General features: G+C 39.6%; 2 protein-coding genes and 1 pseudogene across 3 annotated transcripts in view; 1 reads left to right on the top strand and 2 right to left on the bottom strand.

Moving 5' to 3' along the window:
• Window positions 1-103: 103 nt before the first annotated feature.
• On the bottom strand, window positions 104-8375 carry LOC113025203 (solute carrier family 12 member 2-like). The gene is made up of 6 exons (XM_026172710.1): window positions 8047-8375; window positions 5724-5835; window positions 2720-2806; window positions 2005-2140; window positions 1655-1722; window positions 104-548 (listed from the first exon to the last, which is right to left on the bottom strand). The coding sequence occupies exons 1-6, from the start codon at window positions 8237-8239 to the stop codon at window positions 413-415; spliced, it is 732 nt and encodes a 243-aa protein (XP_026028495.1). The 5' UTR covers window positions 8240-8375; the 3' UTR covers window positions 104-412.
• Window positions 8376-11960: 3585 nt separating this feature from the next.
• On the top strand, window positions 11961-15453 carry LOC113027237 (major intrinsically disordered Notch2-binding receptor 1-like; annotated as a pseudogene).
• A 2237-nt stretch (window positions 15454-17690) lies between these two features.
• Window positions 17691-21150, bottom strand: part of slc12a2 (solute carrier family 12 member 2) — a 62674-nt gene continuing 59214 nt past the window's right edge. For both annotated transcript variants that reach the window (XM_026172708.1, XM_026172709.1), the window contains one exon: window positions 17691-20327. In XM_026172708.1, the coding sequence (XP_026028493.1) occupies window positions 20192-20327 (136 nt within the window). In that variant the 3' untranslated portion in view covers window positions 17691-20191. The remainder of the gene's footprint in view (window positions 20328-21150) is intronic.

The raw sequence follows: 21150 nt of genomic DNA, 5'->3' as shown, positions 1-21150 counted from the left end.
CAACATCTGGTCTGATAAACTTAAAATGTATGACATCAATATATTCCACATCATGAACACATCTATATTGTGCATGCCTGCTTTAGAGAGCCTGAGAGAAATCAACTTGAACAAAAATGACACTTTAATGAGGAAATCAGAAGGAACTAGAGCAACGAGAGAATAACCCAGACATCTTGGAATAAAAAGAAAGAAAGGAAAAAGAGTGGGCAACTTTACAACCAGCACCCACCCCAACATAAAATTCCTCCATCACAAAACACGTAGCACTTTTACACAAAAAAATAGCACTTTCATTGGATTCATATTACTCAGCACTGTTTCCATCACTGGCTTGTATTCTGCTATCTCAGGAGTGTATGTGGTGGACCTTTAGACTTTAGCTGTGACTTAAATCACCGGCTTTTCCCCTTTAAGAGTAGAAGGTGAGGACACTCTGGTGGTTGCCACGCACCAGAAGGATGGGAGGCAGATCCTTGGACAATGCCTCCAGCCAGGCCATGTAGAGAGCACTGGACACAGCACCCTTCCTGGCTAATGGGAGGCTTCTGCACAGAGAAAGGCAAAGAAAGAGACTGCAATGAAACTATAACCAAAAAGGAGCAATAAGAAAAGTTCTAAAAATCAGGTACTGTTATCTCTACACATAATGGTTTAAGAATTGGCAATTCAAATTAATGAAAGCTCATCACTTCACTGCACATTTAAGGATTAGGTAGAAGCATCACTTATTGAAGCCACTCGTCTTGTGTAGACTGTTTTAAAGTGTCTTTAAGTTAACAAAAGTTAACTTAAACTGAATGTGTATCAACTCTTCTTTATAAAAGTTACAAAACCCACAAAAGGCCTTTTCAGGAAAGAGTGACTAAAAGCCAAATTTATCTGTTATGATCATTATCACCGCCAGTCCAAAGCAAGCTTTCCACTTTCCTTTTCCAATGTGGTTCATCACAGTTTTGCCTGTTGACTTGGTCAAATGTTAATAGTCACTTTCAGCCCGCATTTTTTAGCACTAGTTATCTTGTCATCTGTTATTAGATGGGGTAAATTAATGAGCAAGTGAACAAAGTAGCAGGAAAGATTTGAGCGACCCAAAGATGAGGGTCAAAGCATCTCCACACCAGCAGCCCTTGTGGGATTTTCCCACCTCACTTCTGAAATTGCACAAATAAAACTCATATTAATGAAGATTAATTTATTTTAATTTGTTCAAATTAAATGCTCCATTTTCAAAAAAAAGTGAATTTTCATGGTTCGGGCTTTAACAGTCAGTCGAGCTGCTGTTCTTGCTCCTGGTAGCTTCCGACAGCTGCCGTTTGGTGTGAAACTTTGTTCAGTAAGCCTCAGAGGCCAGCGATGTTACGTCGTCTTCAAACCGTTTAATAATATGAGAACGCAATCAAACTGTTTATCAGAGGGAAAGCGTGATTTCTAGGACATTTGCGCCCAACATTAGCTTGCATAATGTTAGCTTATAACCAGCTGGTGTTGCTATCAGTAGAAAGAGGTTTGTATGTCTAATCTGCTGACAACGAGTATTTTCATTCAAGTTTTTTCTTTTTTAAATTGTCATGTTTTTTTCTCCCCCACTTTGTATTATTGAAACTAAAACACATACGCACCCACCCCCCACACCCACCCAACCCAAGCTTACATAACAATGAGGTTGGCTGTGCTTGAGTGTTCCTTCAGCAGCTCGTTGAGTCTGATCTGCCGATGGGTCTAAAGAGAGACAACCACAGGATCAAGCAATCAGGTATCACGTAACAAGATCATTTTCGCAAGCCACTGCACCACAGACTTCGAGGCAGCAGTGTCGCTCACAGTATAAGCTACACTGAACTGCTTCCACTCTCCCTACAGAACAACTGAATGAGGCTGCAGAGGATCAAAGAATGAATCCCTCTGAACCCTGAAGTCATATGGAACTTTGACTGACTCAAGAATTTCATCTTATGAGATTAAAGACTCATGTAAATGGAATATGCGGGGAAATCTTGTGACCTTGGCACGATATAGCTCCAGCTCGTTGTCAGTGATCCTCCATGGTTCGCTGTTCTTCAGCCTCTCAGCTGCCTCCTGCTCCATATCATCTTCTTTCAGCCGATAAGGCTCAATCATCTCCTCGAAGGCTGCCATGCTGCGTCACAACAGCTTCATGGTTAATCCTCATGTAAAACAGGTAACTACACAAAGCTTTGAGGCAACTGTCGTGATAAGGCACTATATAAATAAAATTGAAATGAACTGAATTTTCAAAATCATCTCACCAAAGAAATGAACAAAAATGGATGTTTTGAATAAAAATGAAATTACTAATTACCAAGTCTCGAGACCCAGGCGGATGTCTGGATCTGGACTGTGATACTTTCTTGAAAAGTCTTCAGATTTATTAATGTTAAGAAAATGTTCCCTTGTTAAAAATCATCATTTGTTCAAACCAAATCAACATGGTCTCAAAGCCACACGTCTTTTCCCACACAGACCACACGAGGGCGCCAGTAATTTGCTTTTCAGCTCAGCTTACTGTCCTCAAACATGCTAAACATTGAATTTCAAATGCTGACATAATTAAAACGGTTAGTTTTCTTTCTTTATACCGTGCCAAATAGAGCCAACAGTTTCCTCAAGGCACTTTAGATACTGAATGTGTGACATAATACACGTTAACAATTGTGGAGGATGTTTCAAAGTGTGAAGCTTAACAAAGTGGACTTACTGCTCCTTCTTGGGCTTGGTGTTGATGTCTCCAAGGACAGTAATGTCCGAAAAGTCTATCCTGAACTTACTCAGCAGAGTAGCCATCCTGTAACAGGAATGTCAAAAACAGAGAGGTAGGATCAATACTATAAATAAGCTGTTAAACAAGACGTGCAGTCTAAGAAGCTCTGGTTGGATACACGGGAAGCTGCTTTGAATAACTCTGAACACTAGCGGGTGGTACAGGGTTTATAATGTGGAATTCTATCTATGAGAATAATTTCCTTTAGCTTTAGTTTCAAACACTTGGTGCCGGAGAGCATCATCTGCTATCTATGTGTCGTGGGCTACAGGACTACGTGTTCAAAGTTCGTTATTATTGTGTTGGCTACGTGACTGTCATGTTTCCAGTGTCAGTGCCAAGCATTTATTCATTTACTTTAACAAATTTGTTTTATTTTTGTCTCAAATCTTTAGTTCAGCTGCTTTCCAGCAGGAGCAGCAGGCAGGACTCCCAGCTTTGGAGGGGAAAAAAAAAGTTATGCAGGTTTACTTTCTGTCTGTTGGTAAGAGATGAAGTTAGACAGGAACATGTTGAAATGTCAGATGTCTGTTGAAACAAACTGTTGATAGTTTTGCAGTCACGCAAACATAAAAGCTTCTACACCCAGCTAATTTCATACGACAAAAGCAGGACAATGAGTGGCACATTCTCCGGCCAATAAAATCGTGTTGACTTCTTTGGCAGGAGGGATGGGGGTAAGGGATAGACTCACATCATCCCCAGAGAATAACTTTTGAGAATGAACTCAATCACATTTTCTTCACTGATTTGAAAACTTTACTGGATTCAGACTGACCTGTTCAGCGCCTGCTAATCTGTCAGCTATGCCCTTTTTGTTCCTGTGTTTTCCCTACTGGCCAGCTCTCTGCCATCAGTTTCATTCAGCTGCTTCTCCAGTCTCTCATTCCACAACAGATGGACTAACTCTTAGCACTGGTCTTGAGCTGGCATCGGTATAACCCTCATTCTGCACTTGGATCTGCTGCAACTGAAAATCCAACCACAACCTGGTAGCCAGTTGTAGAACTGCTTCATGTGTCGAGCGAATCTATTTTTTTTAAGAGGATAACAAGACAAGTCAGAGGAGGTGGAGTCTGTCTGCAGGAATGAGCAATTTTTGAAGCACACCTAATAAATAAGGTTATTTACTAAGATACATGTAATATTAGCACCTACAAAATTCAATCCATTTTAAGAAAATGTGGGTATGGCTCCTTTCGAGCACCCACACACTTGCATGCATACACCCACACAGCAAGTACAAAGGCAAATTTATCATTTATATGTAGCAGGTCAGCTTCTTAGATGATTTTTATTAATTTTTATCACTACAAATAATATTTAATAGCTAATATGAGCTTTGTGTGATTGTTTCCCTATTTATGGTCAAAAACATGCAGTGTTGAATGCTGCAGTATACATTATGTGTACATTTTACGTTGTATGCGCTTACATTAACCTGGAGAGATGTCAGCCTTTACAGAAACAGTCAGGGTTAGAACTTTGTGCATATAAAATGCATTTTAAGACATCTAGTTTTTGGATACATCCTTATGTTATAAACAAATGTGTGAGAGTGGTGCTGAAAGGAAAGACATACCTACACTGTGTTTTCTGCTAACTGCACAGCATGTATGGTAAAGCACAGCTTCCTCGTGTCTGCAACAGTGTTAATTTCGTTGACCAATAATTGTTGTCGTAGTTTTTGTCAACGAAAATCTTCTTTTGACAATAACTATGACACTTGTATCAACAAATAAAAATACTGGTGGTGGCCAGTGGTCGCCCTCAGCCTCCTGATAAATGCACCCTATGGTGCGAATTTGTCCTTGTTCAAGTTGTCACGTTCGCTAAATTTTCGAAAACCTCTGACCCCTGACCTTAAGGCCAAACTCATGAACTTATTATAAATCTATTTAAGATCCTAGGTGACCTCCTTCTCCAATTATGGCATTTACAAGGTTTTCAGAAAACTTGACCCTAAGGTCGAGGTCACTGAGATTCAAACTAGTCTGGATTTTCAGTAGATACACCTATGGTATCAACTTCAAACTCCTACATTGCTTCGTTCTCGAGTTACCACATTCAAAAGCTTGGGTGTCCACTAACCCTGACCCTGCCCGAAAGAAGAGATCCACGTAGAACTAATTAAATTGTATAGACAGGTGAATGAGTTTGAAAGTCATCAAATCATAACTAATCCCCTTGAGCAATAAGGTTAAACGCACACATTTGCTGTGCCCCCAGGAAATGTTACTACTTTTTTCCTAAAACACACACACACACACACACACACACACACACACACACACACACACACCCCCCCCCCCCTTAGGGGCACCTCTCGTTGGTATAAATCAAAACAAACTTTCACACTTAAATATTATACTGCTATACCTTTATATTTAGTTTCATTTTATTGTATTTACGGGCCCACGCACAAAATACATTAATAAGTTAAAAAGAAAAGGATGCTTTGTGCCAGATTTAGCTACCAACTAACTTCCATCAGCAGTCTGCATTCTAAACCTAGACTAAAACTAGACTTCAGGTGCCTAAATTATGTTTTAGTCAAAAGACTAAAGGCAGAAGAGCACCGGGGCTATTTACAGCTTCCTCTTGTTCTCATCCAATGTTATGAATCCTTTTATGTTTAATAACAATTACATTTAAGTGTAATTAACAATATGACTGAATTTTAAATTCAGTTTATTTACTTAGTGCTGCTTATAACAACAAGTGTCTTTAAATTTTTAAAAGGCAATTAGAAAGATATTAGAAAGTTATTATTATTATTATTTTAGATAGTTTGGTTTTGTTTACATTTTTTGGAGTGCTGGCTTTTGGTAGTATCGTTTTGATTTCAAAGGCTGAATAAAATACTTCATAGGGTAGACACTCATTCCTTTGTACAGTACTCTCCAGTCTTGACAAAACTGTCAGCCTGTACAGTACTTACGCTCTGCGGTCGTGATCAATCCTGTTGATCTTGCCTCCAATGAAAACACGGATCTTACATTCCTTCCACCGCTTCTTATTGGTAAGAAGGTAGGGGATCAGCAGAGTCAGACCTAGATGGGAAACATAAAAACAAACCAAACTGCTCAATATACAACTTTTGTGACACAAACATTTAAGATCTGTACACTCTAAAGTCCAAACCTCAGACCTTTGGACTTTCTATAGACCAGCACTCAGTGCTGCAGAAACCGATTCATGATCCCTTTTGCATTAAACAGAGTCAAATTAAATTCAAACAGAAAACAACGTAGTGGCCCTTTTTTCCCCTTCTTCTCAGAAACAAAAAACAAACAAAGAAAACCCAACTTGACAAACAAATTTTTCTAGCATGTTTGAGATGAGCAGTTGTTGAATCTGTCACTTCAAAATGCAAATGCAACATGATGCTACCAAAATGAATTCAATCCTGATTTATAATCATTGGGAAGTGTGAAAATGACAGATCCTGTCAGAACATATTGTCTATGTGTTTTTGTGGGTGAGAGTCTGCCTTTGCGTATCAATAGGAATGCAAAACATACCAAATACGGCTTTACTTGTTTCTGCTCATCCCCATGATGCTGTGACAGCACAAAGATAATCAGAACTAGAATCTTCACAGATGTTCTTTTGGGCTTAAAACTACATATTTCAGGCTGAACATTACAGAAAAAGTCAGCAATTTAAATTTAATGCTTTGACACTTAATGTGAAACTTACAGGTGCCAGAATTGTAGAGGCCTGAGTACTTTTAGGATCTACTGCATATGCTGTCAACAGTTGTATCTGCACTTTTTAGTGCCGATGATACTTAATGTCATAATGATGATGATGAGCCAGATCTGAAGTGACACTCATCAGCTGGTGTTAAAAGCCAGAGTTCTCCCGCTGGCCCTGGTCACATCTTTACAGAGGTGGAGCCACTGCAAACTCTTACTTGCATAGAAATGTTTGCCAAGCAACGTATTTTCTTTAAGAACCAGAACGACGAGCGCACAACAACGAGCCCACAGGCTCCGACGGCTATGACTAAGCAGACCGAACCCGGGCCCAGAGACCTGAGATCCAAGAACCCCCCACACCCAAGTACCCAGCCCCAGACACTGAGAACCACCAATGCACCGGTGTGGTGGGCGGTGATGGAGATGGGGGGCCCAAGATGTTCCAAGAGAGGTTGAGTCCAAGACCCAACCTGACACACAGATGTAGACAAAAAGGCACACACAGACACAAGCATGCATGCCCACCCTCATGCACACATATACAAATGCTGAGCACCTGCCCAACATTTCCATGGATTAATGAAGACTCAGTCATTTTAGAAACTCCCACCATGCCGTCAGAGAGTATCTGATATTGATGCTTTTAAGCATAACTGTCGTTTGTTGTTTGAGCTAATGAATGGTAGGTCAGAGATATTGTTGCATAGTGGCTGTTTGACATCTAGCCAGGGCCAAGAGGGTATGTTTTAACCATCCTGAGATGAAATGTAGCCCACTGGCTAAGAAGTAGTGTTGAAAGTTAGGCACATCTAGTCCTCCTTTATCCTTGGTCCTTTATAGGCATGTTTCAGCTAATACATGTGGGTTTATCTCTCCATAAGAATTTGGAAATAGACGATTCAGAGCCTGCAAACTTCAGAGAGAGGTTAATACCAAAATAGTGTACTTTAGTTTATTGAATAATCTGAAACTCTCGAGAAAGAGTCTAGTAATGCAATTACTTCAGAGAGAGTGGATTATGAGTGTCTCATGAATGCTTGGACTTTTTTGTTGCTATGATCTTTTGTTTGGTCTCATGTTGACCACAGAAAGAGACTTACTGTCGCGGTATTGCAACTGACGGTTAGAAAATGGTTAAAACATTGCAATTCATTCAGATTTTTTGAATTCAAAGTAGAAAAAAATATTAATTGGTTGATTTGAATGAGTATACAAGTGCAATTTTACACACTATACGGTTGAAAATAACATTTGTTTATGGAGGTTATTTAAACATATCGTGATATTTATCGTGTATTGTGATTTAGCCCCAAAAATATTGTGATATTAGATTTTCCTCATATCAACCAGCCCTAAAAGTAAATGTGAGTATATTACATGTCCAACTGATGCAGGCCAAAAAACCCCAAAACTAACCTAAACTTGTACATGGTTCAGTACACAAGTAACCTAATATGTCAATACTTATGAACCTGTTCAGTATGACAGTATTTTAATAACAGACCAAATAGAGAATTTTGAGATCAATAATGGTCGCACAATAATATAACTAACAATCACCTCCATCATCAAACAGCCACCAGACATCCACTGTGCCCTTCCCCTGTTTCTTCTGGAACTGTTGGCTGGCCTCTAGCAGCCTCTGGTCGGACACATTCAGAGGTACTGTCGGGCTCTTCTTGTCTGCGGGGATGCACACCACAACAAAAGACAAAATAAAAGCAAATCTCATTAATAAGGCATAATAAAACATAATTTTGTGCTTGGTAGAAGTGTAGCTCAATAGGACGCACACATGTCAGTTATGGACATGTATATAAAGAATATACATGCCCATAGCTGAAAATGAAGTATACAGTAGAATTCTGTTTATTGCTTGTAAGTATAGTGTTCTATTATTAGAAAATAAATTCGTTTAATTTTATTATTTAAAAGTTTTAAGTGATATAGGTACAGAATAAAAAAACATTACTACTAAAAACCAAACAAATGGAAGTGTGAAAACAGGAGAGCAGTTTCCATCCTAAGAAGAAAGCTTAAGGCAAATTAGTCAGCTCCAGGGGAGTGGTGGAGGAGCCGCTCCAGCGTGCCCGCTGGAGGTGGAGGAGCCGCTGCGTGAGGGGTTGCTCCAGCTGGGAGCAGTGGAGGAGCTGCCCCAGCCGGAGATGGCGGAGGTGCCAGTCCCAGGGGAGTCTGCGCAACCTGGGGCCGAGGGCGAGGAGTGAGTCACTCCGGAGCGACGTATGCCGGCCCAGCCACCCGTGAGCCGGGGCTCCCGACCATGTCTGCGGTGGTCGGCCTCCGGACGAGCGTTGCCGCCGCTGCTGGGGGCGTGCGCAGCCTCGGATTCAGGGTTGTTGGTCTGTGTAGTGGCAAGGAGTCTGTGCAGCCTGCAGCTGAGAGCTGCAGTCACACTGTGTGAATAAAGTTGGCTCTCAAATCAAACCTCTGGACCCGTCATGCATCATCCTTGCCACACACCGATTCTGTTCATAATTTTTATGGACAGAATTTCTAGGTGTAGCCAATTGGCGGAAGACTTATACTTGGGTGTTTTCAGAATCTCATCTCTGCTTTTCGCAGATGAGTTCTGTTGGCTTAATCAGGCGACAGCCTCCAGCGAATCTGAGGCCATGGTCCTCAGCTGGAAAATGGTGGAGTACCCACTCTGCGTCAGGGAAAAGTTCCTGCCCCCAGTGGAGGAGTTTAAGTATTGAGGGTCTTGTTCACGAGTGATGGGAGAAGGGATCAGGAGATCGACAGATGGATTGGTGCTGTGGCTGCAGTGATGCGTACGCTGTACCGGTCCATCATGGTAAAGAGTGTAAAAACGAAGCACTCAATTTACCAGTCGATCTACGTTCCTAACCTCACCTATGGTCATGAGCTGTGGGTAGTGACAGAAAGAACGAGATTGCAAGTGACGGAAATGAGCTTCCTCCAAAGGGTGGCTGGCTTCTCCCTTAGAGATAGGGTGATGAATTTGGGAGGGGCTCAAAGTAGAGCTGCTGCTCTTCCACATCAAAAGGAGCCAGTTTAGGTGGTTCGGGCATCTGACAAGGACGCCTCCTGGGCGAGGTGTTCCGGGCATGGGGCAGACCTAGGATCCGCAATATCTCTCAGCTGGCCTGGGAACGCCTTGGTGTTCCCCAGGATAAGCTGGAGGAGGTGGCCAGGGAGAAGGAGGTCTGGGCTTCTCTGCTTAGGCTGCTGCCCCCACGACCCAGCCCCGGATAAGCTTTTCTGTTCTCCTGGTGCACTCAATACAACATGGCTCCTTCACCCATACACACAAGCATTATTTTCATCCTTAAGTACTTTCTATTTGAAATTCAGACGCATTCATATTCCAATAGATGAATCAGAGAAAAAATTAGGGTTAGTATCCTATCTATTTGGCATGCAAACTGAAGCAGCCAGGAATGAGCCATCACCTTTGCGATTAGTAGATGACCCATACTACCTCCTAAGCTATGCTAATGACAAAGAACCACCTCCTTGCTCCAAGGAGTTTTCATTGTGCCGGAATAGGAGACCATGCACTACTTCTTGCATTTCAGCTCAGACATTTTCCAGTATTATTAGTTTCATATGATAGACACCATATTTATGGTGTTTACACTTGTTTGTGAAGCTCTGTGAAACATTCACTATTGTTTTGTGATAACAAAATTAATATTTTATTTTAAATGAATAACCTTTGGCATATTTAAGTTAAGCTACCCTGTGGCTTCAACAGGTCAGTGTATTTTTCTTTCTTTAACCCATCTTACAAACTTGTGTCATTTTTCTGAAGATAGCTGAGACTTGTTTGAATCTTGAGGTACTTTCATTTTAATTTATAAACACAAAAATAGTACTCAATAGTACTCAAAAATATGGCAAAAATAGTACTCTATTTTTTTGTTATTACTTTAGTTATACAAAATACAACTAGTTACTACATGGATTAATCATCCATTTGCTTCTGCTTATCCTTTTTCAGGTCGCGGGGGGTGCTGGAGCCTTTCCCAGCTGTCTTAGGACGAAGAGGCAGGGTACACCCTGGACAGTGTCCCAGTCTGTTGCAGGGCTACACATATGCACAGACAACCATTCACACTCAAATGCACTCCCCATTCACACCTATGGGCAATTTAGAGTTTCGATTAACCTATCCCCACTAACTGCACCGTCTTTGGACTGTGGGAGAAAACTGGAGACCCACGCAAACAATGGGGAGAACATGCAAACTCCACACAGAAAGACCCCGATCCAATGGGTGGAATTGAACTCAATATTCAATTTAATTCAATTTTATTTATATAGTGCCTAATCACAAACAACAGTCAGCACAAGGCCCCTAATATTTAAGGTAAAGACCCTACAATATTATTGCGAAACTTCAACAATTAGATGACTCAATTGATACTTTAATTTTAGATTTACTGTGGTGACAGAAATTTTTATTTCAAGAGTGTGAAAATATTTTCCATCCATCCATCCATTTTCATCCGCTTTGTCCGGGGCCGGGTCGCGGGGGCAGCAGCCTAAGCAAAGAGGCCCAGACCTCCCTCTCCCCAGCCCACCTCCTCCAGCTTATCCGGGGGAATACCAAGGCGTTCCCAGGCCAGCTGAGAGATATAATCTCTCCAGCGTGGTCCTGGGTCTGCCCCGGGCCTCCTCCCGGTGGGACATGCCTGGAACACCTCACCCAGGAGGCGCCAGGGGGCATCCTTTGTGAGATGCCCGAACCACCTCAGCTGGCTCCTTTCGATGTGGAGCAGCAGCTGCTCTACTCTGAGCCCCTCCCGGATGGCCGAACTTCTCACCCTATCTCTAAGGGAGAGGCCAGCCACCCTTCGGAGGAAGCTCATTTCTGCCGCTTGTATCCGCGATCTCGTTCTTTCGGTCACTACCCCACAGCTCGTGGCCATAGGTGAGGGTAGGGACGTAGATCGACCGGTAAATTGAGAGCTTTCGCTTTTACACTCCAGCTCCCTCTTCACCAATATTTTACAGATGAAAATTTCAAAATACCCAACAATTTTCTCCACATTCTCACTTTTTATTCTACAAGCTCCACATTTTACAGTACTATCACGTCTTTAAGATAAGATGGGGGCCTGATTATTGAAGACCTTACATGTGAGAAGTATTTCAAGTTATTAAATAAACTTAAACTTTCTAAACGAAATAAACACATACTTATTTACTTGCTTACTCAGATGACATTTTAACACAGACACAGATACTAGGTCCTCTCTCTCTCTCTCTTCTCTCTCTCTCTCTCTCTCTCTCTCTCTCAAACGCCACACCTTCACCCCACCCTTTGGCCAGGTTGGGTTACACACATTACACAAGTGATACAGCCTCAGATATCACACTCTTCATAAATTATTATTGCAGAGCCTGTGAGACGTAGGGAGTATGTGGAATTAGCCAGGTTAGTTGGCAAGTGAAGTGCTCAGCGTGGATGGAGCAGCAGAATCAGGATGGATATTTCTGCTTTGCCCAACAATAACCACCCTGAGAAATTCCTCCAGCTAGACGTTGGGATGCTGCCAGCCACACACAGCATGTTCCAGGTTGGGCAGTAATGTCCAGTCAGAAAACAATGGCAGAACAGGATTTACTCTCAGGTATGATCTTTGTGACAGTAGTTTGAAATAGCAGAGCAGGAGAGCACAGCAATTGTTGTGTCATACTTGGCTTACAAGACACCAAAAACATGAACAAACATTAAGTTATAACATTATAGTACAAATATCTTTTGTTTTTAGCTCTTTAAATTGCAGTGGAGCTTTTGACAATAAAGCTGACTTTGACTTTGAATTCGAAAGACAACAAACAGCTCCATGTTGAGCATGCATGAGTTTTGGTGGTATGTTTAACACAACTGGGACTTGCTTTTTTTTTTTTTTTTTTTTAAATCTTGTTAATAATTTTACTTCCTCACTGTGGATGGCTCCTCTGAAAAAGAAAGCCTTTAATTACATGACTCCCTGGTTTAGGCTATCTAACCAGTGTAGCCTACAGCTCCATAGAAATGTTAAAGCTGGATGGATTGAGAATTCTTCTCTGTCTCCACAGAGGGAGCCAAGGGTAACAACCAAAAGCAGTTCTGTGCCACACCCAGACTGGAGTCTGTGTGTTTGTGGACAGATACCTGGAGAAGCACATCACTCCATCCACTCTGAAGACCAACATCAGACAGAACCCTCTTGTACATGGATGTAAAATCAGTGAATTGAGCAGAATGAGACATCACACCCTTCCTGGACTGTCAAGGACTATGACACTCAAGCAAACCATAGCAATCTTGCAGAATATTTACAGGTAATTTTGTGGAAAAGTAAAAAGGTTGTGGAAGATTAACAAGGTTAATGGTTTGGATACACAAAACAGTTGTTAGTGCAGTTGTTTGCTAGGAGGACATGCATATATGTAAACAAAGAACTGTGCATGTATATATAATATGCATATGCATATACAGCGGGGTTAAAATAAGTATAAATATGTCACCAATTTTATAAGCAAATATATTTCTAAAAAGGATTTTGACATAAATTGTCATGGCAAGACCCACCAATCCAGAAATGCAAAGAAATTAAACAGTTGTCCATAAAGTTATGTGTAATAATGAGAAGTTAACACAGGGAAAAAGCATCGAACAAGATACCTGAAATTAATTTAATACTTCGTGTAAGAGCCTCTTTTGGTGATGGCATCTTCAAGATGTTTTTCTGTATGGAGAAATAGTCTCATGCATTCTTCAGCAGTGGAGTCTTTGCGTAGTGAGTGTGCATACAGGCCATGGCAGTTAAAGTAAATTATTACTTATTGTTTTCTTTAAAACAATTGTACTGCTGATTCCAGGTCTTCTGTAGCTCTCCACCAGTGGGCGTTGGCTCTTGGACAACTCTTCTGTTAATTAGAGTCTGAGTTAAAATCTAATGAGAAGCGCTTGGTTGTTGGTTTTATGTTGACATGATTCTGGATTAATGGCCCCAGCAGTGCTCACTGGAACCTTCATTAGCTTAGAAATACTTCTCTAACTATGCCATCAGTATGTTTTGCAACAGTAAGATTCCAGTGGTCGAAACAGGCTTGTTGGTTTTACCCATCATGAGATGTTTCTTGATGCTTCTCACTACTGGAGTGGCTGTAGCTCAAGGAGTAGAGCAGGTCATCTGCTAATTGGAAGGTTGGCGGTTTTGATCCTGGCTGCTTCAGTCTGCATAACAAATATTCTTGGGAAAGAATGCTCTCTAATGCACTATAGGATGTTAGATAGAAACAGAATTGCAAAAAGTGCTTGGACGAATGGAGCAAGTTGTGTTAAGTGCTTCATTACTATTCCACTTTATTTATGGAAATCTATGGTTTGATTTCTTTGCCATGTGATTTCTTTGACATTTAGTGAGAATGTATTGTCAATAACACCTTTAGAAATATATTTACTTACAAAATTGGTGATATGTTCATACTTCATTTTATATATTGTATAGGCACACTAAAGAAACCAAAAGAAATAAAGAAGATATGAAGCAAGTGAATGCTTAGGGCTCAATTGCTGAGCAAAAATCACTGACTAAGGTCTTCTAATATGATGATTGCCATCTAAAACAGTTTTATTCCATTTTCCCACAAGTATGCATTTTGCATATTTGCAGTTGTTGATTTCCAAAAACTCTCTTTGGATCTCATCAAAAAGTCCTTCATTCAATAAAATCCCACGTTTTTGGTGTAAATACCAGTTTTTAATTTATACCATTTAACCCTTGGAGCTTCTTTCCAGATGATGTCTGTGATGGTTTAATACTTACACTTTTAGGTGGCTTTGATTATTTTTATATTGTAACAAAATGTGATATATTTCTCTTCACTAGTTTTTCTGACCACTGAAGGACTAAAAGTATTCCTGTCTTGCTAGCATTAGTGTGCCTTCACCCCTGAGTCAATATTTGCTAAGTCACTACTACAGTACTTGTGCCCCCAAAACTTATAGCTTACCAGCTGCACTTTAAATATTAAGGAAAATAAAAAAATGCCGTCATCAAGTGTTGATTTAAAACTTTTTTGTTTCAATTTCAGTAAATAAACATGTTTAGGGGAAGGAACGCTTCTGGGAGAACACTATGATTTGCAGTGGTCATGTATATTTCTGAACAAAATGTATCAGCACACTTTTAGTTGATGTGTAACCATCAAATTATGGCGTTCAACAACCACAAATCTTCAATTTAGGAGTCATTATTTAGCTTACTTTGATGCTGTTTGTGTTGTTGTGTGTAAAAGATGCAACATAGAAATGATTTGGCCTTTCTATTTCTGTAGTCCATGTTGCCGAAAATCCTAAGATTCAAAAGTGACCAGTGGTACGCTACTCTTGCGATTGTGGCAAATGTTAATGCAGGTTAATGCAACAGTCCCTCGGCCTGTGCAGCACGTTATGTGCCACTATTCTTTGACGGTGCAGCAGCCAGTCTTTTTGGGTGGTAAGCCTTAAACTTTAGAGGTCAGCCTCATTAGCCAGGGCATTAGCATTTGCCTTTGTATGTACACAGGCTGCTTGAAAGAAAGCAACAAAAGAACGGGAATCTCATGTAGTCAATGGGCATCTGTTGGCAGAAAAAGAATGGTGCATTTTTTTTTTTAATGCACAGGAAATGTTCTTCCTGAGTCTGCTAAAGGGAGCAGATATGTTACAAACACATATTTACTGTATGTCTAACACAAGAATCTTGGTGCACTTTTCATACACTGTTTCACATCTTTGTTTTCTTTGTAGGAAGAGGACAAGACTCCTAAAGATCTGGATTTCTGGCTCGAGGATCTCTACACACCGGGATTTGATTCTTTACTGAAGAGGAAAGAAGCAGAGCGCAGAAGAAGACTCTGTAAATTATCTCTTCAATCATTGTGATTGTTTGTGTACTTCTTCTTTTTGTTGCAGTAGCTGTGGTTCTCCACAAAAACATCTGACTTTCACCCTAATGGCTTCATATCCATAATGGACATGTTTTGGCTACAATCTGTGGGGGGTCGTGAATTCAAAGCACATTCTCTAATTAACTGTCAAGTATTTGCTGAAATATACTTTTTAAATTAGTTGAAATGCACTAAAACACACAGTTTTGTGAAGGTTTTGCCTGGATCTGCTTGGAGGTCTCTTCCTGTTTAAAGTGAGTTCCTCCTTCCCACAAATGCCGATTTCTAATACTGTAGGGTCCATTATCTTGCTATATAGTGATTACAAAAACATAAAATATTTGGTAAGTACTAATCATGTTAATTTAGGGCAGCAGCAGGATTATATTTATACTGGCTGGTGATCTAATAAATGTGTTATTTAAAAACTGTGAAAGCCCAGGAAGAAAAGATATGATGTAGGAAAATAATTAATATTTGCCCTTGAAATTTAACACTTTGTCTTTATGTGGTGCGGTAGACTGATATAAATAAAGAGTGAGGGTGCACTTATAAAGATGCCCAGCCACAGATGTAACTGCGTACTTGTACATTTCAATCTATAAATGCTTTTCAACTCTTCATCTCAAAGTGTTATCTTTCTTTAAGGTGCAGAAGACAAACGTTTTGTATTTTTCTTCCGAAAGTGCAGGGAACAGATTTGTTTGGGGTTAAACAGTTGGCTTTATGCCCTGTGTTGAAATGATAATTATCGAATCCTGACCAATAGGTGTTTGAGCTCTGTTGCCCCATCCATCTTATACCACAGAGCTTTTACGATAATACAATAAGGATCTTAAAACTATTTTTTTAATTTATTGCTCTCTTCATGTTTTTGTATTTTCACTTTTAGTGTTATTATTTTATACATTAGATTTTTATATTACATTATGCAAGTTACATGGACCAAAACACTGTAACTGAATAAAAATAGCGATAAGCGGGACAGTGTGCTGAGGGTTTATTATACATTTCTCTACCAAAAAAAACAAATACACTAGCTGTCATTGATTTAGTTGTGCAGAGTTTTTCCTATAATTTGTTGTCTGCTGTAACACAGTATTAGACCTCCATTAACCCCCAACAGCAAATAAACCTAAAATAGTCCCCCCCCCCCACCCCACCCTAAGGAGATTTCTTCCTCAGATCAGATCGCTGATTCACTTTAACACTCTAGGAGCTTTATCCATTATGCAAAATTCAGTAAACAATACATAAAACTGAATTAAATAGAAGCCTTGCAAACCACAAATGCAGACTACAGATGTTAATGGTTTCATTTGGTTTATTTATTGCAATAAAGATGTACAAAGTACTGGTAATCATACATGTTAAAATGTTAGAAAAAGCATATCTGTGACTGTTAACAGTATCAAAACATTCCTGCTTCAACCAGCTGGGCCTTACACGTTTGAGTTAAAGCAGGAGAAAACTGGTTTGAGCCGCTTGTCATCATATCTTTTTCTTCATTGAAAGGCTACAGATACAGACTCAAGGAGAAAGACAATTTGCTAAAATCAAAAGGAAACAAACTGCAAAAGAAAAAAAACCATTGACATGCAAATCAAATTACAACCAAAACTCCAAATATTAAAAGACAAAAAAAAAAAAAAAAAGTCTGAACTAAAATAAATACCCTTCCAACATGTTCCATGTGTACATACTATTACGTTTATTTACATGTTAGTTTATACTTACTATAAACTTAGTGATGTCAACCACCAATAGATTTTAGGACCATTTTATCATTTTTGAAATATTAGAATCCACCCTCATGGAACAACATGCCTGCTTTAGGAGGAACAGGGAATATGGCAAAGAATACAAACAATGATTAGGAGAACTCAAATAATGCCTCGACTTACACGTACATATGATTCGATCTGTTGAGGACAATGCAGTAATTTTGTCAGACAGATGTTAGGCTCTATCGAGACAAATGAGGGAAACACCCAAACACCATTAGCTGGCTGGAAAACGTTGATAGGAGGTATTTTTGTTTCGTTTAATGTGACATGAAAAAGAACCCCTCTAATTGATACATGAGTGTTGTGTTTTTTTATATTATGTATGTATGTATATAACTGTGTGTGTATAATTACAGATAGATACAGATATAGATAGATAGATAAGCAAATATAATCTTTTTAAATATACAAATGGTTTAACCCGTGTTCTTGTTTGTAATAATGTTGTTCTGTACCAACAAGAGAACAAGAGTGAATGCCTCACAACACAACAACGAACAGAGATCTGAAAGATACACTCCTTTATTTTGTTATAGTACACAATAGTGCCCCCAAATCCCCATCTCAGCCCACATTGATAATCTCAGATTTATATTGCCCAAAATGCACAGCAAAAAACAAACAAAAAAAAGACCAAAACAAAACAAAAACTGCAGTTTGTTTCACTAATTGTATTGCTTAGCAGTTAGTCTTCAAGAAATTCATTTACATTTGCTCTAATACAGAAATATTCAGTCATACTTCATAATTTGAGTTAAGCATAACTTAGTTTCACTGTTTAAGTTACAGTGCACAGGGATGCACTCAGCTGCAGGAACACCAAATTTTAGATACATTTTGTCTTTTATTTTGAAAAGCAGTGTCAGCTGGATTAGAATGAACACCAGCTGTGGTGTGGATGAATTTTGGTATTTGAGGCTGTTACACAATGTAGGACTGCCTTCGAAATGATCTAACAGTGCTTTCCAAGCCCACACTTTCAACATAACTAAAACTTATTCCGGCTACATTTAGCACTCTGGTGAGTAAGAGTATAGATCTATATAATATGTTTGTACTGAATCCTATCAACAGTCCCTGCAAACATTACACACATGGATTATTAACGTAGTGATAATCCATGTGAACAACAGAGTGGTGGGCAATGGTGCTGCATGAACGCTAATAGCACAATGAAGCTGACAGACAGAACACTATTGTGCTAACTGCAGTATATGCAGGAAACATATGATACATATGACAATGGAAACCAAAAGGTACTACTAGTGTAGTGTACATTCAACTAACCTAAGCACTCTCACATTCTTCTTTGAAATTGCATATAGTAAAGTTTCATTTGCTTCATAGTAGTTTCTCACCCATAATCATAATGAGCCAAAGTCCATGCTGTTTAATTCAAAATAACGAGACCACCCACAATGACTTGTGCATCTCTGCTGTATTTAACAACACAATGCAGAGGCTTCAAAATATCATGACTAATTTTAGGGCAATGCACTTAAAATAATCATCTATGCTAGAACCACTCCAACCAACCCGTTTATGCTCAGGGTTACTTTCACTTTACTGTCCATTTTCCCCACAAAACTCAAATGCAATGAGTTTTATGAATTGATTTTAGGCTCAGGGTTATTTTTCTCTGTGACGACACCTGTGACCACTCCCCAAAGTAACAGCTGTACTATTGCATACTGAAGCTAGTTAATCAATATTCTCTACAGTCACAGTAGAACAGGGGATACATGTGACCTCTACAGTACACTACAACTGGAAAATGTCTATGTATGGCTTTTTTTTTGTGATGCCACGTCACCCCTAAAATCAATAGTAATAATTAAGCTAAAAGACAGGGATGTGCCACAAGTGCACACTAAATGAAGTGAGGCTAAATGACTAATGCAGATTAAGATGCATATGCGCTGAGACTTAATAATGGATGAATATCTGCATTTACACACAAACCCTTCAGCCAACATGGCTTAAGAGGGAGCGAGAACTTATGACAATCGTGACAGTATAGTATAGTTCTAGCATTAAGGCAAGGTTTGGACTAGCATCTTGAAGGGTAGAAGAGTTTCTTTACAGCGAAACAACAATACATGTGGCCACAGAACCAAAGAAAGCTGGTAATCGGCAGCTACTAGGGAGAGATTTTATCCACCTGAAAAGGCTAAAGAAAAACCCAGCCTCACATTTTTTCTGACAGAGACTTTAAGTCTATGCCCACATGCACCCCTCCCCTACAAACTGTGTCTAAAAGATCAAGGATCTTGTTGTGATGAGTATTCAGCAACTTATACGAAGGAAGACTAAAAAGTGAAAAATATAAAAATCAAAGCCCCAAATAAATATTGGTGATTAAGGTCAAAACTGTAAGAGTGTTCAAATTGACACCCTTTATAAAATTCTACTTTAAATCCACCTGCACAGCTAAGAAGGAAATTCTGTTAAAATTGTCAATCTGAATAGAGATTCTAATTCCGTTTCATCCGATTCGACTGGAAGGCACATCCATAAGGCTTTAGAAGGTGTTGCAAAGCATTTTCCCCAACTTGGAAAAAAAACATAACAGGGTGATTATTGCTGGAGCAAACAACATCTGGTCTGATAAACTTAAAATGTATGACATCAATATATTCCACATCATGAACACATCTATATTGTGCATGCCTGCTTTAGAGAGCCTGAGAGAAATCAACTTGAACAAAAATGACACTTTAATGAGGAAATCAGAAGGAACTAGAGCAACGAGAGAATAACCCAGACATCTTGGAATAAAAAGAAAGAAAGGAAAAAGAGTGGGCAACTTTACAACCAGCACCCACCCCAACATAAAATTCCTCCATCACAAAACACGTAGCACTTTTACACAAAAAAATAGCACTTTCATTGGATTCATATTACTCAGCACTGTTTCCATCACTGGCTTGTATTCTGCTATCTCAGGAGTGTATGTGGTGGACCTTTAGACTTTAGCTGTGACTTAAATCACCGGCTTTTCCCCTTTAAGAGTAGAAGGTGAGGACACTCTGGTGGTTGCCACGCACCAGAAGGATGGGAGGCAGATCCTTGGACAATGCCTCCAGCCAGGCCATGTAGAGAGCACTGGACACAGCACCCTTCCTGGCTAATGGGAGGCTTCTGCACAGAGAAAGGCAAAGAAAGAGACTGCAATGAAACTATAACCAAAAAGGAGCAATAAGAAAAGTTCTAAAAATCAGGTACTGTTATCTCTACACATAATGGTTTAAGAATTGGCAATTCAAATTAATGAAAGCTCATCACTTCACTGCACATTTAAGGATTAGGTAGAAGCATCACTTATTGAAGCCACTCGTCTTGTGTAGACTGTTTTAAAGTGTCTTTAAGTTAACAAAAGTTAACTTAAACTGAATGTGTATCAACTCTTCTTTATAAAAGTTACAAAACCCACAAAAGGCCTTTTCAGGAAAGAGTGACTAAAAGCCAAATTTATCTGTTATGATCATTATCACCGCCAGTCCAAAGCAAGCTTTCCACTTTCCTTTTCCAATGTGGTTCATCACAGTTTTGCCTGTTGACTTGGTCAAATGTTAATAGTCACTTTCAGCCCGCATTTTTTAGCACTAGTTATCTTGTCATCTGTTATTAGATGGGGTAAATTAATGAGCAAGTGAACAAAGTAGCAGGAAAGATTTGAGCGACCCAAAGATGAGGGTCAAAGCATCTCCACACCAGCAGCCCTTGTGGGATTTTCCCACCTCACTTCTGAAATTGCACAAATAAAACTCATATTAATGAAGATTAATTTATTTTAATTTGTTCAAATTAAATGCTCCATTTTCAAAAAAAAGTGAATTTTCATGGTTCGGGCTTTAACAGTCAGTCGAGCTGCTGTTCTTGCTCCTGGTAGCTTCCGACAGCTGCCGTTTGGTGTGAAACTTTGTTCAGTAAGCCTCAGAGGCCAGCGATGTTACGTCGTCTT

This window comes from Astatotilapia calliptera, chromosome 7, assembly GCF_900246225.1.
Source record: "Astatotilapia calliptera chromosome 7, fAstCal1.2, whole genome shotgun sequence".
NCBI lineage: Eukaryota > Metazoa > Chordata > Actinopteri > Cichliformes > Cichlidae > Astatotilapia > Astatotilapia calliptera.
This window is presented reverse-complemented; position numbering and strand designations above follow the sequence as displayed.